The sequence below is a fragment of the Lepisma saccharinum genome, chromosome 15 (assembly GCF_977018435.1).
Source record: "Lepisma saccharinum chromosome 15, izLepSacc3.1, whole genome shotgun sequence".
In the NCBI taxonomy this organism is placed as follows: domain Eukaryota; kingdom Metazoa; phylum Arthropoda; class Insecta; order Zygentoma; family Lepismatidae; genus Lepisma; species Lepisma saccharinum.
Genome location: NC_139243.1, coordinates 6,073,597 through 6,097,697, shown reverse-complemented (window position 1 = coordinate 6,097,697; position 24,101 = coordinate 6,073,597). Strand labels below are relative to the sequence as shown.

Genomic DNA, 24,101 nt, shown 5'->3' with positions numbered 1-24,101 from the left:
CTAAAGAGAAAAATTCACAGACTTTATGCATAATTCTCGGAGCCGTTGATTCAAGTTTTCCTGGAATTCAAGGAATTCCCAGTGAGTAGCCACCCTGCTCCAGATTGGATAATCGCCCGTCACTACTGAGGCATGTGGGAGTGATGCCAGCAGTCTGCAGGTAGACCCTGGCCCTCAAGGGCCGTTGCACCACAGATTATTATAGATATTGAAGTTATTTCCATTTTATAAATACTCAAAGCAAAGCCATTTTATGTGCTTTTTTTGTGCTAACACAACACGAAAGCCATTTTGGTCTATACAGAGGAAAATCATCTAATTCTACAAGGCAATTTCTTCACTGCTGAAACTTAACACAGTATAAAAACAAACAAAAAAAGTTGCATCAATCAATGTTCTTGCACAGGTAGAAATTAGAATGTATTAATTAAAACAAAGAAGCATGATAACCTCCAAGTGTTTTATTAATTTTCCATCTTACATACATTCTGTTCAACACAAAGACGTTAATTCTTATAGCCACATCCGCTTCTGCGACCTCTGGCACGTTCAAATTTACGTCCCTTAGACCTCACGTATGGTTTAGTGTGGCTGTGGGGAACACCTGGAGGTGGGCCGAAGTGCTTGCAGGCCTCGCGGTTATTTCTTGAACCTAGAAGAGATGGTAATACAAATAAGACCCAAAAACTTCTAATTTGCAAATATATACAAAACAGCTTAGAAGCAATGCTCTGCAAAAACAAAGTGCACATATACTCTTTATAAAAGTAACGTACAATTTCAGTCTCAAACACAGGGCACATTTAAGGTTCTGGGCCTACAAACTTAGGAGGGAATATGTATATAGTGAAGAAGTGACAAATCTGCTTTCAGTTGAATTTTGTAAAGGGTACCGATGCAATTAAGGAACACTTTTCTGTTCATACGAAGTTTACTGGTGTTAAGGAGTGGCTTATTCCTCTTCCTACAGACGCCACAGTATGTGCTTGGTAGACTTTATAGTGAAAAGCCTGGGGGGGGGGGGTCCAGCTCTAGTGGCAACAAGCAAACTCCTCCCTACAACCTGTCCTGTCAGTGGCTTATGAACTGCATCGTTAGGGTACTTAAAAACGAAATGTTAGAGAAAATGCAAGCTCACTGACACTCGCAAAGGGATTCAAATCTGGGACCCCTGGTGTAATAGCAGTCTGTGCTAACCACTCCACCATGGGGGCTAGCAATTAGGTGGAAGTGACAAGAACCTCTCACAAGGGAATACACATGACCATATCAGGATTCAAACCTGGGACTATTAGTAGCAAAATTGTCTGGCACTCAATGTGTTCTGCCAACTGAGCTACCAAAACATTGCAAATTTAAGGGTTTTTAACTAAATACATATTTCATATGCACGTGCACATTTGTAAGAAAATAAGTTGATGATGTGCATATTTATGTACCCACATCCAACACCGAGCATATATTGTATTTATTTTTCTTCTCGCTTCTCTTGGATCTTGCCTACACCCAAGCTAATTTCTCTTGCCTGAAAGATTCCACTCGTCGATTAGAAAACAGTGTTAACACAAGCATCAAAATAGAAGACATTAAAGAGTCTCTCGCCCAGGTAGAAGATCCTGTGTATGCAACAATGGTGCAAGTTTGTAAAATTCTGCATACAAATGGACGTGTGGATTATCTGGAACTTTATGTGTCCGACTTTGTTGCCCTAAAATACAGTCCTTGTATCTTGCAAAATGGAACGTGTGTTTTCTGAATAGAAGACTATTCTAGCTGAAAACAGGAGTTTCAAGTTCGAAAATTTGAGACATCATATTATCAAATGCAATCATCATCTTGATAATGTATTGTTTCATTTAACGCAAATAATGCATATTCATTGCCTGGCATGTAATCTTTCATAGTTTGTAATATACAGCATTTATAAATTAAATGTTTTAAAGTGCATATTTTACAATTTTTAGTGCATATTTCGAGTTTTTTAAGTGCATAACTTTCCAAGCCCTAGTCATCACATTAGTTTCCAGACCCAAAACATGGGATGTCATGGTGTTAGTTTAATAACAACGTTTGAAAATTTAGCCAATTTTCTACTCAAATTATGTAACTGATACAACCAATTTACTTTCAAATATAAAAATAAACTTTAAATTAATCCAAACAAAAGGGAAGAATAGCATAACTGAATCTGATAAAAGTTTCTCATCTCATGATTGCTACTCAATGTGGTGTTCTATGCAATAATAAAAAAAACTCCAAGGATAGTACAATAAAAAAAACTTTGTTTTTAAGTATATGTACATCTATCACTGACTATTCTCCCTAACGCTGCATTAACTCAGGTTGCATAGACTACTATCATGTTTTCAGAAGAGTTTGTCATCAGGTATCAGACCCGAAACATGGACATCATTAAACATAACTAGGGGGCAGATTTATATGCACTAAGAAAAGCCCAAAATATGCATGCAAATATGCACTAAAAATGCCAAAATATTAACTTAAAATATGCACTAAAAATTTTCAAAACAACCCATTTTAAGGTTCTGTACACCTTACATGGGAAATAAATGTATCAGTAAATCACTGAATGCAATTATAGAAATGAAAGTGTGATAAATTGTGCTATTTAGCATCACCAAAACATACTAATTTACAGAAGTTTTTAGTTTCATGTAACATAATGAATATGTTACATGCATTTCTTTGTCTGGAGGCTTGCTCTAAAAACTGCAATATTGAAATTATAATAATATACATATCTTGTTGGAAGCACTATGCTCTTTTCGTTGCATTAAACAATATCTTATTGTTTTACATTAGCATTTCAATATACTAGACGTTATTTATCAATGTTTTCAGGTAGCAGACTATTGCGATTGTCAGAAACTAAGTCTTTGCATATTGAAAATTTTCTTTCCATTTCACAAGATGCCACTGGACAGTATTTGTTAGTTTCATTTCTTGTGTTGATATCCTGATGTAAAATGGATTTTTCTGTATTCAGAATTTTCAAATGAATAAATTTCAGTTGTGAAATACCCAGGCAAATCCTCGACAGGTTCCCCCTGCAGGAACTGCAAACCTGGGTTTCTGGAAGCTATTGCTAACTCTTCCTCCAATTCAGTTTTCTCCTGGTAATATTTTCTTTTGAGTAATATCAAAAAGAGACTGTATGGTCAAAGTAAAAATCTACGAAATTTTACCATATTTTTACTACTAACGCAATCAAACATTGCACATGGTACGACTACAGACTTACAACAAGGATCTGGATGAACTAATGCGGTGAGTCAACACTCCGAATGTGAATCCATCACCTTAACCGTCAATTCAAATGAAGCAATGCTGGATTGCTCCATTTAACGTGCGGTTCTGGTGGCGATAGAATTTGCACAGACATAAATGTATTATAGGCATGTAATTAACTCTGGCAGCAAACCATCTGCACTATGAATCTGTGGTTCGCACCTACCATAACATGAGAGTCGAACAAACGCTATTTGTCGCTCGAGATTTAATAGAAAATAATGCACAACGATAGACCACAGAATAATAAAAGCATTTTTTAAAAAAAACAAATTGTGTTGCAGTTTATAAGAGAGATATAATTGTGACCATTTTACTTATCAAAACCAGGGACTGTACTCATACTATACGCTGATAAAAACACCATTAAATATATTAATAAGTACACACATCCCACGGACGCTATCTCAGTTTCTATAGGACGGTCATCTTTCTCCTAGTAAAATTAGCATTTCAAATCACTACTACTTTTGTGGAGAAAATCACCCAAAAATCATGTTTAATCTGAACCAGTATGTTGTTTGAATATTTAGCTGCCATCCATCGACAGACATAAATAATCACAAAAAGTTATTGTATTTTTATTGTATTTAATATCGTCATCTGACCATCATTCCCTTAGTTTCTACAATCTTCTTATTTTGTACTAAATAACAGAATGATCCTCCACTAGATTATACAGCAGCATTGTCCGAAAAAATTTTACCACTTTATAAAAATCACAGTGTCCAGACCTACGCAGCCAACAAATGTTTTCTGTTGCCAAAAATGAAAGTTCTGTTTGAGCATGGTAAATTTGCATCTTGGTAATTTTCCATTTAGTACATGTTTATAGCTGTTACTACTTAAATCAATTGAGAGCATATGAATTTTCCGTAAGGAAAAAACATGCAAATATGCAAAAATCCGCCCCCTAAACATGACATTACTTCTGCTCTCTTTCTCCTTGGTGGCAGTGCAGTCTAAGGTGCTGTGCTTTGGGCTCAGACTGTGGGACAGCATGGGTTCGATGTGCTGACCCCACTCACCCCCCCCCCCCCCCCATTACCAATTGAAGATCTCCACACCTCTAGGTACGAATATGGGACGGAGATCGGCCTAGGCCCTTCACGGGCTGATTTGCTACAGGTTATTTATAATTAGTTCTGCTCTCAGTACAATTTTCCATGAAAAAGTAACATTTCTCTGTCTTCACATGAAGGTTTAAAAAATGGGAACATTAGTATGGGAACATTATTTGTCACCAGCAAAGATTAGGGGGTAAATCCACTTGGACAACAAAACTGTTTAACTCTTTCGCTGCGGAATTCTCTGGCACACAATATCCCTTGGCTGCGTAATTAAATTTGAAAAAATATTTTTTTATAAACAAATAGTTTTCACAATTACATTGCGTTATATATGAGAGAGAACTTACAAAATTCATTCCTTGCACTCGAAAACCATTCTGTAGTCCCTGATGGTATGATATTTTGAAAAATTTTGAAATTTTGAAAAAATTTTTTTTAGAAAGAATAATTTTAAAAAATTACATTGCAAAATATGTTCTACAGAAATTACAAAAGTCATTCCTTGCACTGGCAAACCATTCTGTAGTCCCTGATGGTATGGTATTTCTCAAAACACAGGATGACGCAGAGTGGTGGAGCAGCGTGGAAATTCGTAAGTAGTATCAAGATACTGGGTGGTGAAAACTTCAGTTTGTTCTGCTGTGTGTTCAAATACTGAGCGGGGGAAATATTTGATAAAACAAGAAAATGGTGTGCTAAATACTGTATTGTCAACAAGTAACTTAGCACTTGCCTGTGTCGAACTTCCCGCACCTAGATCAATGCTGCTTTGCACTCTGCTCCATGATGAAGTACAAATTCTTCATCAGACACTACACAATCACTGTCACCAATTGAAGTCTCATAAAAACTGTCGCTATTATCGTCACAATTTAATTCACCTTCTGATTCAACAGTTGAGTAACATCATTATCAGACAAGTGTTGACGACTTGACGAAGCCATGTTGTTTACATTCGAACATGCCTTTGAAACTGACATGTCAGAGCACTCAACGCTCGTATTCTAAACGGAGGCGTAATTAGCGACATCATACGGATATAAACAAAACTACAAGTTCAAATAGTTCAAAATACTATCAACAGATGTCTGAAGGCTACTAAAAGCGACGTACTGTGGAAATGCGACATCCGCAGCGAGTGGAAGTATGAACTCGCAATAATGCGACTTCCGCGGAGCAAGGCACCTGGCGTGCTGTGCATAAATGCGACGACCGCAGCGAAAGAGTTAAGGGACTTAATATTCACAAAATCCACCTCTACATGCCTTCTCTAAACATTACTGAATATGATGAAATTGTCAAGTTTCATTGCAGGTGTACTTTTGCTTCTGACTGAAAGTTTAAAGTAAAATGGGTGTTCTTCCTGCACATTTCCAGATCCAAGGGTATTTATTCTAATTTCACGGTACCATGCTTTTCAGAATAGAATTTGTCATCATTCAGTCAGACGAAAGATGGTTATTTTAAGGTCATCATCAAGCATGGTTCCCTAATGACGGGAATATGGTTACTGGATTAATATGAACCAAATAAAAATCCTCATCCTTATTATAAACCACAACTAGATATTAACCAGTGTTTTTCAAACTTACCCCCAACTACGAAAAAAATTATAGTTCAAGAACTAATTACATGAAAAAGTTCAAGTATAATTCCCGGTTTTCAAAGCGAATTGTCCAAAAATTCAAGCCTACAAGAACATGTTTTCTCTATTTAAACTTGTGTATTACAACCACCACACATATACAAATATATTAACCTTTAAACAGCAGGTGTCACCTTACAGTGATCTTGTCTGCCGTTGTCACCTGGTGACAAGAATAATTAGGTAAAATTCCCATGCTATTTGTACCTTGATACTTTTATATTGTGTTGGAAACACTAACAGGTTTCCTGGGAAAAGCATTTATCATGGTTGGAGAACTCCCCCCCCCCCCCACCTTTTCAACATGCCCTGGTCACATGTTCCGAGTCCTTGTTAACTTTGTTTTTCGAGCTGTGCATGCAGACTTCAACATATTGGCTCATATTACATTTTGTGTGCCAGGTAGGAACATGAAACAACTTTTATTTCATTACGAAAGGTCCATACTATGAAAAGAAAGCTAAAGTTTGCATCCTTTTCCCATAGGAGTGCGGAAAGATGGGGCCAAGTCCAGACTTTTATTCTTTTTCATTAAAATTTGGGGGGCACGGCCCACCCCACCCCGTCTTTTCACTTTGGCATTCTGAATTGTACACAGTTGCATGCCCTGGTATCTTTGCTTCAAAACAAAACTTACCCGAAGCAGATTGGTCCAATAGTCTTAAGAGTTATAACGTTTTTCCGAAATACGGTAAGTGTAAAAAATTTAAATATCGCACGGAAAAGCCTCAGCGAATCAGGGATTACATTCGGCAAACCTACCTGGCAGTTTAAAGGTTAACAATATAAAGTATGTGTGCGATTCCAACGTATTCAAGAATTCTAGTTCAATTAAATTAAATGGTACAATATTTTTAAAATATTTAATTTAAGATGTGCGTTTACATTTGCCATTTCACATACTCTGACTCTAAATAGTCACAAATGTTATGGTTTATATTCTAATCTATGAAAAATTGTTAATTGTACATGAATTTACCTAATCATCTTCAAGATATCTTATATTCCATCTGTCAAATATTGTTCTGCAAAGGACACCAAAGAAATAAACGTGTTGAGAGAATTGTTCCTTCCTCGATAAAAATAAAAGATGAACTTTGAAAAACTTGCCTCAGGTAATTTAAAATATGGATAAATTCAATGGGATTTGGATTAATAGAAATTGCAATTTTTCACATGTACGGAGAAAAACTCTCGCAGAAATTCCCGGCAAGTAGGCACCCTGTAAGTACCATAGAAATGTTTTTTTTTTTTTTTTTTTGGAACGAGACTACTTTTAGCAGAGATGAAGTTCATACACTGTACCTTACAATAATGAAAGTTAAATTGCATTAAAAATAGGCTGAAACTTCTTGGGGGGAAAAATAACAATGTACACAGAAAGCAATGTTGCCAGTTTACGGGGCGAAAAACATTGAGATCATCAAATCTACCATCGGTCCTATGGATGCTGGGTGGACTAAATTTGCAGAGGACAAACAAAAGACTGCTCTCTGAGGACATGTATTGTCCGTCCTACAATCTGGGATTAATGTTAATTTTTGGGAAATCATTAAAATTTGATGTTTCCTGCTGGACCCCTAATTGTTGCACATTGTGAATTATGTTATTTTGTCTTCATTACTTCATATAGGAGTAAAATTATCTGCAAAAAGCAGTGGTTGAACAGCAATAGTACATTTATAAATTATATCCCATAATACTAAAGAGGGGGCAAATTGACACTTTTAAACTATCGAGTGATCCATTTGAGATGTCAGAAAAGTTAACGTTTATACACAAGAGGTTATTGTACATATCTCCGAGCAGCTTGTTGTAATATAAGCAGAAAGAATGCAAGTTTCGAATGAGTGGAGGTTTGCAGACTTCAGCCACATGGCGGCGCTAATGTGCATGGTAACAAAAGGTGGTGCTCACGGCACAACAGCATGTCGTATGGTATTCAAATTTTTTGACTATTACATGCATGCTACTGCCCCATGCAGCTGAAGTCAGTAAAACTCCACTCATTCGAACTTGCATCATTTGGGCTTATATTACAAGAAACTGCTCACAGATATGTATATTAACCTCTTTTGTATAAAGGTTTACTTTTCTGACATCTCAAACGGATCACCCGGTACATATGTTAATAGTAGTAGCAATGGATATATTGGTTTGTTATTAAAGTATGTCAACTGGCTTAATTTTGCACTAACTTACATTATATTTATATAAATTGAAACAAAAAGGCTGCAAAATATGTTTTCAGCATGGAGGGTCATCAGTATTCAGACACGGAAATATGGAACATCAATAACCTTTAGAAGCCAAAGGCCATTTTCACCCCCTTGATATTGAGCAAAATGCAGCATTTCAATTAAATGAGAGTAGATCGGAGGCTAATTAATTGCCCTAGAGAAATAAGTGATATACCGTTGTACGTGGAATGAACCAGAGATTCAGACGATATAAAATATATGCAAATTTGGCGTATATGTGGTGGGAGGAGGGGTGAACCCCCAAAATTCCAAAATTTCAGGAAAAATGGGGATTCTCCCCACCCCAGGGAAAAAGTACATGACAGTGTCGACAAGCACATGGAAATTATCACTGGCATGTAAGGGACACAAAAATATTTACATTATTATTGTATGACCAATGTAACGAGAGTTGTACCCCCAAAAGGAATGGTCAGCACGACACTGATTCAAGCTTCACAATGCAGAGGTACCTTCAAATGACTGTAGCTCAGAGGCTAATTGCCCTAGAGATGAATGATATACCGTTGTACGCGGAATGAATCACAGGTTCAGACGATATAAAATTTATGCACATTCGGCGTATATATGGAGGGGGGAGGGAGGATCCCCAAAAAATCTTTTTTTTAAAAAAAAATCAGTGCCTTTATTCAACGGTAAACTGCAGTTTATATTATTGGACACTGAAATTAATAAAATAAACATTTAAACCCATGTTTTCAGTAGACAGAGTCATCAGTATTCAGACCCGAAAGATGGAACATCATTAAACATGGTATTGGTTCAAAAAAATTGCTTGTATCCATAGATACGCAATTATTTTTAACCTTGGCAAAATAGCCAGTGAGGGCCAAGCTTGCTGCCTGCCTCCGCAGGGGAGGGGTCACCAGTTACAGGGTGACATGTGGTTTCATAATTCATTGCACAGAAACTAAGAAAACTGTTAGTTACTTTTGTGTCAAGAATGTGTGTCTCACCCAGGATACTGGGATAGCTCATCACCAGAATCAATTTCATGTGTTTTAACTGAACGAACCTTCATAACTCCAAGAACTTGAACTTGAAATATGTAATTCACAGCGCAAAATGGGATTTCACACACTTTTAAAGTTGTATTTTTTAATGTATGTATTCAATCAAAACAATCTTGCATGCTCTTTTCAGAAGTGAAAAAATAAAGTAGTACAATGTTTCAAACACTGACATGTTAACTAAGTTATTCCAAAAATACTTTTTCAAATTATCAAAGTAGCATAGCATAACATGAAAGTAAGAGAAGAGAACAATGTAAATGCATCCTGCAAACTGCACTTTCTCTTCTGCAAATTTAAGCATTAAAATTAAAACCACTAGCAGCACAGGAAAATGCTGTGAACCAAGTTTTCAGATTTTATATTTCTCATCATGGTTTTCAGCCGAAAGATGGTTTAAAAGCACATCATGAAACATGGTTCACAAATACTAAAACATGAAATATATATTTATTTATGAACATACTGACTGTTTCACCAAAGAGGAGGCAATGTATGAAACCATTTTTGAATGACTTGCCCATTCTTGTTAAGAGTGATTTTAAAATTATTTTAGACAATGCAATATATTGTTTTAACTCCTGCGCTGAACAAACTTCAAAGAAAACTCAGTACCACATAAAATACACAATTATATAAAAAAAACACAAGGACAACTTGTGAAGTTATTTACAATTCTTCTGAAACAGTATTTATTATTCTATTTCTCTAAACTGTAAGCCTTAAAACTAAAAACCTGATATATCCACCTACCACCTTCCTCTATTACTATCCCCCATTCTACTTTGCTCAAGGTCACACACATCCAAGACGAGAAATTGTGCCGGAGCTCGAAAATTGCAAACTGCTGTTTTTTGTATACAACACATTTTCAGGCTTTGCAGTCAATTTTTCAAATTTACGAACTTGAAAAGCTTGAAGCAGTGAATTTGTAGGAAAAAAATATTAAAAAATTTAAATCAAATCTCCCGTTTGTTCGTTCAATGGACTCGCATAAAGTTTGCGATTATTAAAATGCCCAGGGTTAAAACAAAATCTCATGCAGCCTGAGACCTCAATTGCAGGGGTAAAAAAAAAACCTGGGATCTCATGAAAAATATATTAATCTGGTCTCGATCACACCAGATAGTTTTCATACATTTTTTATTGAAAAAGTACAATTAGTTTCATTGTACAAAAATATTTAATGTAAAAAAAATCCACTTTAAAAATAATTACAAAAAATACTGGAAGGTAAAACTTGTCTTGACTGCTCTTTGTGAATAAAAATAGTTAACAAAATCTAGTTTTTTAATAGTTTGAGTTGGTTGATTTCAAATGTCCATTCATAAATTTCATCCTATTATTCATCCCCATTGTCACTATGAGAGAGAGCAAAGCAACGTCAGCATTAATTATTCCAGTTTCTCTCAACATCTCCTCAGCATACGTACCGAGACACTAAGTGAACTATGTTTTCAGAAATTACATTTCTCATCCCAGATTTTCAGCCGAAAGATGGTGAAAACACATCATTAAACATGAGTCACTAGTGCTACCCAATTTTTAAAAATCGTCAATTATTAAATACCACCACCACAGGGTGGCCACTCTAGGGCCATGATGAAATTCAAGCATAATCCCCCGTTTTCAAAGTGAACTTTCCAAAAATTCAAGGCTACAAGCAGATGTTTTCTCTATTTCAACCTTACACATTACTGCCTCTCACCACTCACACACAAATATATTAACAATGTAAAGGTTCTGTGTGATTCCAATGTATCCAAAAATTCAACTACATTTCAATTAAACAGCATATCTACATATTGAAAATATTAAATTTCAGGTGCAGATTTTGCATTTGGCATTTCACATACTCAGATGAGAAATACATCTGAAAACACAAGTCACAAATGTTATAGGATGTACTAATCTATGAAGAAATGCTTTTGTACAAGAATTTAAAACTCAAATTTACCTAATCAACTTCAAGATATTTTGCAATAATATTCCGTCTGTCATATAGATTGTTCTGAAAAGTAACTAAATAACTAAGTTAACGGACTGAGAGAATCCGGTTTTATTTTCCACGCATCTTTCTTTTTCTTCCTCAATAAAAATAAAATCTAAACTGTGAGAAACTTGCCTCAGGGCATTTATAAATATGTATAAATTCAATGAGATTTGGGTTAATAAAAGTTGCAACTTTTCATGTCTACGGAGAAAAATTCGCACAGAATTCATGCATAATTCCCAGTGAGTAGTCAACCTGTACCAATTCAATCACATTTTCATAACATCAGCTTCTCTAGGAGAAATACTTCAAATGTTACATTACACACAACAGCATTTTTAAAAGTAAGATTATATGTAGATGGTGCTTGGTAAATATGCATATTGCTCATTTATAAACATCAAAAATTATATAGTACTTACAGTAAGAAGCTTCTTAATGGTCAACGTTTCAAAAATTCACATGCTTTCTATTTCATGGTCTTAAGTGTCTAAAAGAGGTTGATTTCAAATTGTGAAGGCTTTAGCTGTACATTTATCAGTTTCAACATAGCATACGCTGGTTTGAAATGAATCTCATTTATCTATATATTTGTTTTCGTTTTATGCTTTATTACAGTACTGTAATTTGACAAGTAACAAGTGTTAAAATGACACTAATAAAAATTAACATTAACCCTACGTACTATGGACGTTGTAAATCACACCGCTACTATAGAGGGGTTTGACAGACCAACTTTTGATTTTGAACTGAACTAGTTGTTTTGCTATTTTCAATTATTATTGTTAAAATAAACAATGCAATGTAGGTTGTAGGGGTGCGAGAAATAAATTAAGAGAAAGACATGGTGGTCTGTACTAGTTAAGCATTAAATACATTCAATAAGAAGGGTTGTGTGTGTGTGTGTAAGAGAGATAGAATGTAGAAAGATATACACTGATCCCATTCTTATAGGAAATAACAGTGTCTAAAAATCTACAAATTTCGCTTCAGCCTTGCACCACTGTAATGAAATTCTGCAAACCTCCCCAAAAAGGTCCTTCATATACTTCCCTCCCTACAACAACTCAATAAATGTTGACGAACTATGAAGAAGAGTACACAAACCAGATTCATGGTCACATGTCTCTTGCAGATGTTGAAAACAAAAACTTTCTGATGTGGCCACAAACCATGAACATCTCAAGCATAACATTTGATACGTAGCTAGTATACCAGCCAATGTGACCACGAGATCACAGTGGAACCACACACAAAAAGAACATGTGCATACCTGGCCCTGAGCACCATAATCCCACATGGAAGGGAAGGCAGAGTGGAGCATGTTCTTTATGGCCAGAGTTGAACAGATGAAGGGGAGGGAGTGCGAAGGATTTTGGTAAAAGGTTCATTTGTTTGTGGTTGCTCTGTGGAATGCATTTGGTACACCCAAGCAGGAAATATACACACACTGTACGAACAAGAAATTGTTCCTACCTTGCACAAGAATGGTGTTTTTCCCTGTGGGAGCTCGGAACACCAACTGGTCCAAAGTCAGGATCTCCCCCCCAGCTCTCAATATCCTTTCACGAGCCCTCTTGGTCACACGCAGAGCGCACACCTGAAAATACATATCTTTTAGAACATTTCAGCCATAAACTAGAAAACGTGACACTGATTATTTCACAAATTAAGAAAAAAAATGATTGTAACCATTAAAAAAATTAATCCATATCAACTTGTTCAATGGATATTTCAGGTGACACCATACATTAAACATTACAAGATGAAGTCACCTTTGACAGCTCCATACACCAATTAGTTTACATGTGCCATTCACATACTCACACAAAATACATCTACGAGGGCTGCTGGAAAAGTTTCTGCAATCAATATGAAAAAAGACATGTGAAATTCTGCGAATGGCTTTATTCTTTTTCAAAGTATTCACCCTCAAGATCGATACACTTTTGCATATGCTCAAAACAATTTTCAAAGCATTATTTCCACTCTGAAGCTGATACCTAAGAAACCGCTGTTCGGAATGCATCAACAGCTGCTTCAGGCGACACAAATCGCTCACCACGCATTTTATTTTTTCATGTGTGGGAACAAAAAGAAGTCGTTAGGTGATAAATCAGGTGAGTACGAACAATGAATCATTAATCTGACATTTTTACTGGACAAAAAATTAACAGTTTGGTGTACTGAGTGGAAGCTGGCATTGTCGTGGAGAAGAATAATGCAACGATTGGGTTTGTTTTATGCAATTCATTGATGGCCTCTGGCAAACAAATTGTTGTATACCACTCGGCATTTATAGTACTTCGATCTTCTAAAGCTTTTGTTGCCACATGTCCAGTATAACAGAGAAACAAGCAATCATTTGCTTGGCAGCACTCCTCGAACAAACAACTTTTGTTGGTGTCTGCTCACTTTGTAGGGATGGGACCGATTAATCGGTACTCTATCGGTATTGGCTGATGTAGGCATATCGGTTTATCGGTAAAATTACTAATTATTTTACCAATCCGATATATCGATTATTATCTGATAATTTAGTGCAAAATTCTGCCATTTTGTTGTAATTTCTATGGATAGTATCCATGCCCTACTTTCTAAAGAGTAAATGACTAAAGATGCAACTTCTTTTGCACTGCAGTCACCTTGAAACACACATTTCTTAAAGAGGTCAGTGAACCTTTCAGGTTTTTCAAGGACCATTTCTTATTTTATATCGGATCGGTAGAATATCGGTTATTGGTATAGGTCAAAATTTCATATCGGCCCATCCCTATCACTTTGAAACACCCAAACAGTGGATTGCTGTTTAGTTTTGGGTTTGTATGAATAGATCCAAGTTTCGTCCCCTGTAACGATGTAGTACACCAAATTTGATTGCCTTGGTTGAATTTTTTGAGCATTTCTTTACACCAATTTACACGAGCCTGTTTTTGAGCTTCGGTCAAGCTGTGTGGGATCCAACAGCTTGAAAGTTTCCGTACGTTCAGATGAACATGCAAAATCGTATGTATTGCTTTCATGGCAATGTTCAAGAATGCCTGAATCTCACGGTATGTCACATGCCGATCTCTCTCAATCATTTCACTCGCAGCATCAACATACTGGCAACAACAGACATGGATGGACGACCTTCATGAAATTCTTCACTGAGAAAGGTGCAACCACGCTGGAATTCAGACAACAAATTGTACACAGTCCTATTGAATGGTGCTTCATCCCCCAAAAGCCAAATGAGGTCGCTCGATGCATTGTTCGGTATTAAACTACATTTGAAATCATAAAAAATCATTGCGCAAAAGTGTTAGAGAAATTTCTATTTCTCACACAAAACTACTACTTCAAACTGCTGTGCAAAATAAACTAATAGGCTTAAACAAATAATCAAAGATCATTTAAACATAACAAAAGGTCTATTCTTCAGATTTTTATAATAGCGGAACACTAGCGCTACTGTTGGTGGTAGTTTGCAGAAACTTTTCCAGCAGCCCTCATACAAGCACAAGTTGCAAATTTTACAGGATATACTAATCTATGAATAATCGCTAATTGTGTATCAAACTCACATTTACCTAATGAACTTCAAGATATCTTGCAATAATCTTCCGTCTGCAAGATAGATTGTACTGCAAAGTGCACTAACATAGTAAATGGATTGAGACAATTCTGTTTCATTTTTCATGCAACTGTTTTCCTTCCTCGATAAAAAAAATAAAGGCTAAACTGTGGAAAAAGTGACAGAGCATTTATAAATATGCATAAATTCAATTCAAATGAAAGTCGCAATTTTTCACGTCTATGGAGAAAAATTAACGTAGAATTCCTGGTTGAGTAGCCACCCTAATGTCAACCTCAATATAAGGGATGGGCAGATATGAAATTTTGGCCGATACAGATAAAGTACCAATATAAAATTTACCGATACCGATATAAAATTAGAAATAGTCCATGAAGAACCTGAAATGTTCATTGATCTCCTAAATAAATGTGTGTTTTGAGGTGACTGCACTGCAAAAGAAGTTGAATAATTAGACAATTACTTTGTTAAAAAGTAGGACATCGAGATTATCCATAAAAATTACACAAAATGGCAGAATTTTGCACTAAATTATGAGATATTTTTCGATATATCGGATCGGTAAAATAATCTGTAAATGTACCGATAAACTGATACACCGATATACCTATATCGTCCGATACCGATAGAGTATCGATTAATCGGTCTCATCCCTATAATATATACACTGGACTTCCATTGTTGCAGACTAACGAGGCCTGCCTGCCAGTATATTACTCTGTAGGAATTGCATTGCGTCGTCCGTCCATATGCGTTCTTGCTTGTCACTTCATCTTATCACTCATATTAATCTTCGTAATTAGCCAAAGTGGCAAAAAAGGAAGGTAAATAATCAATTAAATTAAACCTGATCCCAGGCAGAAATAATTCTGAAATATCCCACCAAAGGACCTTCAGAGTTTATATCTGTCCAACCGCGTCTCAGTGTCAGCTACCTGGAAGTCACCATGGTACTTCCGTGTGCGTACAACAAAATTTCTTTCTCAATTGCAGATTGCTTTATCAAAGCAACATGAGATTCAAGATATACAAAGTGAAACAATGATGACAAACCCCAAGCAGACAAATAAATCAAGTCTCTACATTGTTCAGTGCAAAGTGGAAGTTCTGTGGGAGAACAGCCACGAGCTGACCCTCTCGCTTTAATAAAGATAATTTGAATTTGAAAATATGTGGAAATAAAACTGGAGGTTCCACTGTCGTCCTGTGCTCTTATTTACACACACATTGCTCTCATGTAGAATAAATGTTACTTTATGAAAATTACAAACTATTTACCCAGTTTCATAACAAAGAACCATGCTTTCAGTATTGACTTTGTCATCCTTTCGCTCAGACGAAAGATGGTGATATAGAGGTCATCATAAAGCATGGTTCGAATGTCCAACTACACAATGGTTATTACAAGCACAAATGGAAAAGTTACACGAAAATCACAATACAACTACAAAATTATATTACTTTACAATTGGTCTCTTGATTATACAAAAAATATATCATGTATGTAAAGTGAAAAAAAAATTACGTACGTTGTTCCCATAATCAACACAATCCTGGAATATAATATTCAGGCCTCTGAATGTTTATTAAAATTTCTGAGCTTCCTCATGCTCATCCTATTAGTGCATATATGATAGCTCCTACTGACTATTAAGAAATTCGACAAAAATGTGTACAGAACAAGAAAACATTGTGTTATTTTATTCTAAAACAAGCATTACATACTTTGCCTGATTGGAGGTTCACACGTACAATTGGGCAAGGTTGTTGGCAATTGTTCAATAAAAAAAATAATCAAAATATACATCAAAAAGTCTGTTGTGGTATCAAACATTGGTTCCAGCAATGAAGCTTCTAAGCTAGATACCTGAATATCAGTACTACAAAACACCCTCCTTGGAAAAGTATTTTTTTGCTGCAATTACTGAAAAAAATTCTTTATTGTTGGAATGGTAATTAGTAGGGGCGTGAAGTTTTAGTATTATTTTCCTCTAAATTTCAATGTTATTTTTTATTGCAATTCAGTATTATTTTTCGCGGTTTAGGGCAAAATTCGGTGTTATTAATTTAAAAATCTGTGTTATTTTTACATGCATTTTTACTGTTTCCTTCAAGCTTAATATTTTCATATTGTTTTAGTTCTGGAAAATTTAGGCAAATTTTAGTTTTAATGACTAAGAGAATAAATTTATGACTTACTTTTGTAGGAAATGGCCAAATTCCTTCCATTTGGAAAACTATTTCAACTCGTCAGCCACTACATATGAGAAGTTTATTGAATGATATCGTCCAAATCTTTGAACCCAGTCATACATATCACATCTCCATAACAATGCTAAAAAAATCCTCTGTGACCTCAAAATACAGTCTTCTGTTCACACACATATACGCCCCCTAACATCCTCTCCTGCAACACAACAGATGCTTCTCCCTGAAAAATTTCACGTTCCTACGGAACTTCTCTCGTGGGAAGATACGCCATCGAATTCTCTTGAATCGAACTTTCACCAGCTAGACTAGAAATGCAGTTCTAATAGTGCTTAGGTAGTTCTTTTTCAATGGAGGAATGTTATTCCCCCAGTTCATATTGCATATTTCGCATTGTTTTTCGCATTGAAGTGGAAAATTTGGTATTATTCTGAAATATTGCCAAATTCCCGTTATTTTGCAATTTGAAACCAAAAAAACTTGTTTCCTTAACCTACCCAAATACATTTTAAACCCTTTATTTTGCTTTCCTCAACTTTTCGGTGTTATCGTTAAAACCAAAACTTCATGTCCCTACTTATTAGTCTACAAAATTTATACCAGTGCATGTAAGTTCATTCGGATCCAAAATAAGATAATACGAGGCGCATCCAGAAAGTAAGTTTCCCTATTTTTTTCCCGTGAAAGTAAACATAATGAGCCGTGTAAATTGCGCATGCGCAGCAGAGCTAAAACGTATCAATCATATGCCAGGCGGACAGATCCCACCCGGCACCAGTAGCGAGGCAGCAGTGATCCGAAGTGGATGATCATATTCCTTCTCCCGCCGCATGCGAGGTTCGGTTGGTGATAAAGTTCCTGAATGCACAAAGCATTGCGCCAATTGACATTCATCGTCAGCTCTGTGAGGTCTATGGGCCGAACATTATGAGTAAGCAGATGGTGCGTCGCTGGTGTCGGCAGTTTTCGGAAGGTCGTCAAAGTGTCCATGATGAAGAGCGCAGTGGGCGTCCGTCCCTCATCACCGATGATCTGGTTGAGCTGGTGCGGCAGCGCATCGTAGAGAACCGTCGCTTCACGATTACGGAGTTGAGTAGCCTTTTCCCGCAGATATCGCGATCCGTGTTGCATGAGATTGTCACGCAGCGCCTGCTGTTCAAAAAATTGTGTGCCAGGTGGGTGCCGAAAAACCTGACACCCGAACACAAAATGAAACGTTCAGGAGCAGCACTGACATTCCTGCAACGGTACCATGACGACGGCGATGATTTCCTCGACAGGATCGTCACTGGCGATGAGATGTGGATTTCGCACTTCACCCCGGAAACCAAGCAGCAGTCAATGCATTGGCGGCATAGTGGATCTCCGGTCAAGAAGAAATTCAAACAGACGCTGTCGGTACAGAAAGTGATGTGCACCGTGTTTTGGGACAGGAAGGGCATTTTGCTCATTGACTTCCTCCCCAGAGCTGAAACGGTGAACGCTGACCATTACTGTGAAACACTAAGGAAATTGCGACGTTCCATTCAAAACAAGAGGCGTGGCATGCTTCCTGCAGGTGTTGTGCTCCTCCATGACAATGCTCGTCCACATACAGCTCGGCGCACAGCAGCTGTTTTGACGGAATTTGACTGGGAGTTGTTTGATCATCCACCTTACAGTTCTGATCTGGCTCCCAGCGATTTTCACGTTTTCTTGCACCTCAAGAAATTCCTGTCCTCCGGTGAGCATTTTGGCAACGACGAAGAGCTGAAGACGTCTGTCACACGGTGGTTCCATTCACAGGCGGCAGAGTTCTACGACAGTGGGGTCCAAAAGTTGATACGACAAGTGTCTCAATTCTGGTGGTTGCTGTTGCTATGTTGAAAAATAGCTGAACCTTTGCTGTACCTGTTGCCAATAAATGGTTTCCTGAAACTGTGTTTGTTTTTTTTAAAAAAATAGGGAAACTTACTTTCTAGATGCGCCTCGTACTTTATGGAAGGCGTTCAACAAGTACCCCTGGAATCTCAAGATTTCCCACTTCACTAATCACAATACTAGACTCAAGAAAAAAGATCTACCTACATTATACCCAATATAAAAGGTAATTTCAAAATAAAATGAAAAAAATACAACTTGAATAAAATAATTGTGGTTTCAAGACTTTTCAGAACAAAAAAAAAAGTTCACACAAAAGTTGTAGAAAATTACCTAAGCACTACAATGATAGTAATAGTAATATGTAATCTTTATTGTAGCCTCTGTGTATGAGTATATTGAATCTTAGACACATTATCACAGTATTTGTAGACAATGGAGCCAAGTAAATTTCAGTTATTGGAAAAAATGCACCACTCTCATGGAATTTTATATTTTCCAACTTACAAAAACACAATAATATGCAGAATTATTTAAATTCAATTAGAACATACCATTAGCTGTGAACAATATAAAGAATATAAACCATGTTTTCAGTGTTGAACATCTCATCCTTACTTTCAGGTGGAGAAGGGTTAAAACAATCATCATTAGACATGGTTTTAAGGCATCAATTACAGCTACAATGAAACTTAATTCTAGGTTTCCCTACAAATTGGTCAATTGGTATCATGTAGAAATGATTCATTAATGTAAAGGGTTGGATATTCAATCCAATAATGCGGAAATTAGAAGAGTTCATTAGCTATGAAAAATGAATTTCAATCATGTTCTCAGTATTGAATATAGCATCCTCATTTTCAGATAGAAGGCTTAAGCCATCGTTAAACACAGTCCAGATACATGAATTATAGGTAGAGCCATATATTTTTGGTAAATAAGAAAGCAAAATATAGTTACAAAATCGGAGCAAATTTTGATTTCAAAAGTGGTGAATAAAATAAAATTTCAGTGTTATAGGCTTGAAAAATCAGATAAAAAGTGGTATATAAAATGACATTTTGGTTTCAAAATTGTGAATATAATCCTAAATTTGATTTAAAAACTTTACTTATTACACACAACAAACATATTCCTTCTAACAGTACATTTATGTAGTTACCAGACTTAAGTTTATTCCTGTATAAAGGAATCCATTTGTGCTTCTCAAATATTTACAGCAGAATGAATCAATTTTCCGTGAATTGCATAACACTCAGGATAAATCAAACATCAGAAAGTGTCGCGTCTAATAAACTCTACATTTAGTGGTTAAAAGTCTACTTGGCATTTTGAAGTTCATTTTGCAGTTTCGTGACAAAACAGGGTAGCAAAATACACCCCACACCTTTCAGAAACATCTAAAATTAACATTACAATGTGTTATTTCACATTTAGCATTTAGTGTTTTCATCAAAAGCAAAATATGCATGCCTTTAATTATGGGACAATGAAATCATGATTCTGCTTTTTCATGGAACCTCAATAATTCATACCATAGAAATTGTAAAACATGGTAACCATTCGTAATAGGTAGGTATAGCGAAACCTCGATTTTTAAGTTTTTGAGGGGACAAATCTGAAAAAACTGAAATACAGGAAAATGTAAAACCGAGGAAAATTTTGCAACAATTTGCTGTGTATAAAACCATCAAGACGTATGTATAATGTGGAAAATTAAAAATTCGGAACAAAATCAGGGTTCCACAGTATTTAACCTTTTGGTGCCCAAGGCCATTTTCAAATGTAACCCCCCCTTGATGCCCAAGCCGATTTTGAGCAAAATGCAGAGTTTCAATTAAAGGAGTAGATCGGAGGCTAATTGCCCTAGAGAGATGAGTGATATACCGTTGTATGCGGAATGAACCAGAGATTCAGACTATATAAAATTTGAGCAAATTCGGCGTATATGTGGTGGGGGGGAGGGGGCTAACTCTCAAAATTCCAAAATTTCGTGAAAAAAAAATTGGTTCCCCCACCCTCCCCTCAAGAAAAAAGGACACTGTCGACATGCACATGGAAATGATCGCTGACATGTAAGGAACACAAAAATATTTGCATTATAATCATATGACCAATGTAACTTGAGTTGTACCCCCAAAAGGAATGGTCGGCATGCCACTGATTCAAGCTTCAAAATGCGCACAGAAATTATCGGTAGCATGTAAGAAATAGAAAAATATTTTCATCATTGCTGTATGACCAATGTAACGCGAGTTGTACCCCTGAAACGAAAGGCTTGTACGCCACTGTCTCAAGCTTCGGAATTGAGCGAGTTACTTTGAATTGACTACAGCTCAGAAACTAAATGCCCTAGAGATATGAAAGATATACCATTGTACGCAGAATGAATCACAGAGTCAGACGATATATAAGTTATGCACATTCGGCGTACATATGGAGGGGGAAAGGGGGGAAATCCCATCAAAAATACTTTTCTTAAAAAAATGGTTTCCCCCCCCCAAAGAAGTCAAAATGCACAAAATGCAAAATTTATGCAAATTTGGCATATATATGGAGGGGGAAGGGAGAAAAATCCCAATTTTTTTTTTAAAAATTGTCACTTCACCCAAAAAATGTCCTCGCACTTGGGCACAAAACAACACCTACGCACAACATTCATGGACGAAAAGCTAGAACACAGTGACAAATGAGCGCCGATTCTTGCATCTGCTTGAAATTCTATTTTTAGACAATGCAGGGTAACCCATGTTGCAACTTGTGCTAAAAAAACAAAGGCTTCCTTCAGCGCGCTTCGAAATTCCATATTCACAATGCAGATTCAACAACCAGTCTTCCCCTCCACCCACCCCCTGCTTGCGCCCTCACGGAAAACTTTCATTTTGACATCGGATACTGATAAACAAGTTTCCTTCGAATGCAGTTAACAGGAGGGAGTGAAAAGCATTGCTTTAGAACAACAAAGCCGGTCTTCCTTTGTCGGCAAAAATTTGACCTTCAAAAGAGACTCAAAAGAGAAGTCCCCCTCCCCTTCATTTCATGAAGACAAAAAAAAATTTTAAAAAAACATTTGTTAAATACAGGTCTTAGGAACAATATATAAAAAAAATCGAAATTCTAGCCAAAAATAGAAAAGTTATAACGTAAAAACTACGACCTTGACACAGCGTCTCGATCGAGACTCTTTGTACCGGGGGGGTTACATTTGGGTATCCCGATTGAGATGCTTGGGTCCCAAAAGGTTAAACTAAAAATATTTTTAAAATAAATTTGCATAGAAAACTAATAGCTGGCTGACCCATAGATGGTTGGTGTCCTCACTCCCATGAGGTCTAAACATCACTAGGGAATGTTTCATATATTGAAATGGTTATTTGGTGAAATGAAAGTGGTACACTCACTCAAACACCTGGGAAACTCAGTGCAGGAAAAATCTAATTCCAGGGAAATAAACCAACCATAATTAATGCAAGAAAACTTCAAATCCATACAGGGATTCTACTTTAACCCTATTAACATTGCATTTCAACAAGCCAGTTTTCAGTAACATGAAAAAGAGTCATCAATATTCAGACCCGAAAGATGGTACATAACACATCATTAAACTGGCTCATTATGCACAAATCACTATACATAGCAACCTATTTTTAAAAATCTTTGGAATGTCAGGTAACCAATAAATTTAGGAGCATGTAGAAATTTAACCAGACAAAAAAAAAAACCTTATGGGATGTCTTAGTCAAGTCTCCTATGTTAATTTGACAGTATCTACTGCGTAGTGTTCTTTTTATACTTGCACCTACTCGCATATCAGGTGAACAATTTCATCTTTTCACTGGTGGGGATCAAAACTATGAAACATATGATTCCCATCACATCTACATGCATTAACCGAGATGTGAAATTTAGGTAAAGTTTGTGTCACTTTTAGCAAACTAAATATACAGTGTACTGTGAACCATGTTTTCAGTATTGGATATCTCATCCTTTTTTTCAGGTGGAGAAGGGTTAAAACAATCATCATTAGACATGGTTCTAATACATCACTTACAGCTACAATGAAATCTTAATTCTAGGTTTCCATAGAAATTGGTTAACTGATACCAGACTACTGTACCATTTAGAAATGATTCATTAATGTAAAGGCTAGGATATTACACCAATAATGAACTAATTCAATTAGAACAGTTCATTAGTTATAAAAAATGAATTCAAACCATGTTCTCAGTATTGAATATAGCATCTTCATTTTCAGAAAAGACAGACAAGTCATCATTAAACAAGATCCAAATACATGAATTATTATAGGACAATGAAATCTTAATTCTGCTTTTCCATGGAAACTCCATAACATATCGTAGAAATTGTAAAACTTGGTAAAAGTTCATTTACATAATATGTAGGTAAGCTATGTGGGAATACAGTAAAAACTCAATTTTTAAGGTTTTCAGGGAACAAAGCTGAAAAAAATTAAAATGAAGGAAAATGTTATAACATTTTGGTAGGTCTGTTGAGACCATCAAGATTGAATGTATAATGTGAGAAAATGTAAAATTCGTGTTCTACTGTATTCTCAACTAAAACATTAAAAAAACAAAAACAAGTTAACATGGAAAACTTTGGACCCATAGATGGTTGGTGTCCTCACTCCCATGAGGTCTAAACACACCAAGGAATGTTTCATTCATTCAAAGGGTTTAGTCACTCACTAAATAAACACCAGGGAAAATATAATTCCAGGAAATTATACTAACGTTTTTCCTTTAGGAAAATAAAGTTTGACCATAATGAAACAAAACTTACAAATCCATACAGGGATTCTACTGTAACCCTATTAACATTACATTTCAACAGAATGAAGCCAGTTTTCAGTAATATGAAAAAGTGTCATCAATATTCAGACCCGAAAGATGGTACATAACTCATCATTAAACTGGCTCATTATGCACAAATCACTTTACATAGCAAACATATTTTTCTAAATCTTTGGAATGCCTGGTAACCAACCAATTTAGTCCAGGGCATGTAGAATTTAAACCAGACAAAAAAACAATGTCTTAGTCAAGTCTTCCTGAACATTAACATGCAATGTTAATTGGGCTGTATCCACTGTAGAAATTATTTTTACTTAACACTTATTCTCATACATCATTTTGAGATTGGGACTA

The 24,101-nt window shown here is 36.1% G+C and overlaps 1 protein-coding gene across 1 annotated transcript in view; it reads right to left on the bottom strand.

Moving 5' to 3' along the window:
- Nucleotides 1–441: 441 nt before the first annotated feature.
- Nucleotides 442–24,101, bottom strand: part of RpL18 (ribosomal protein L18) — a 55,738-nt gene continuing 32,078 nt past the window's right edge. Inside the window, exons 4-5 of the mRNA XM_083136324.1 lie at nt 12,765–12,888; nt 442–652 (exon numbers count right to left, since the gene is read on the bottom strand). Coding sequence (XP_082992450.1) covers nt 507–652; nt 12,765–12,888 — 270 coding nt within the window. The 3' untranslated portion in view covers nt 442–506. The remainder of the gene's footprint in view (nt 653–12,764; nt 12,889–24,101) is intronic.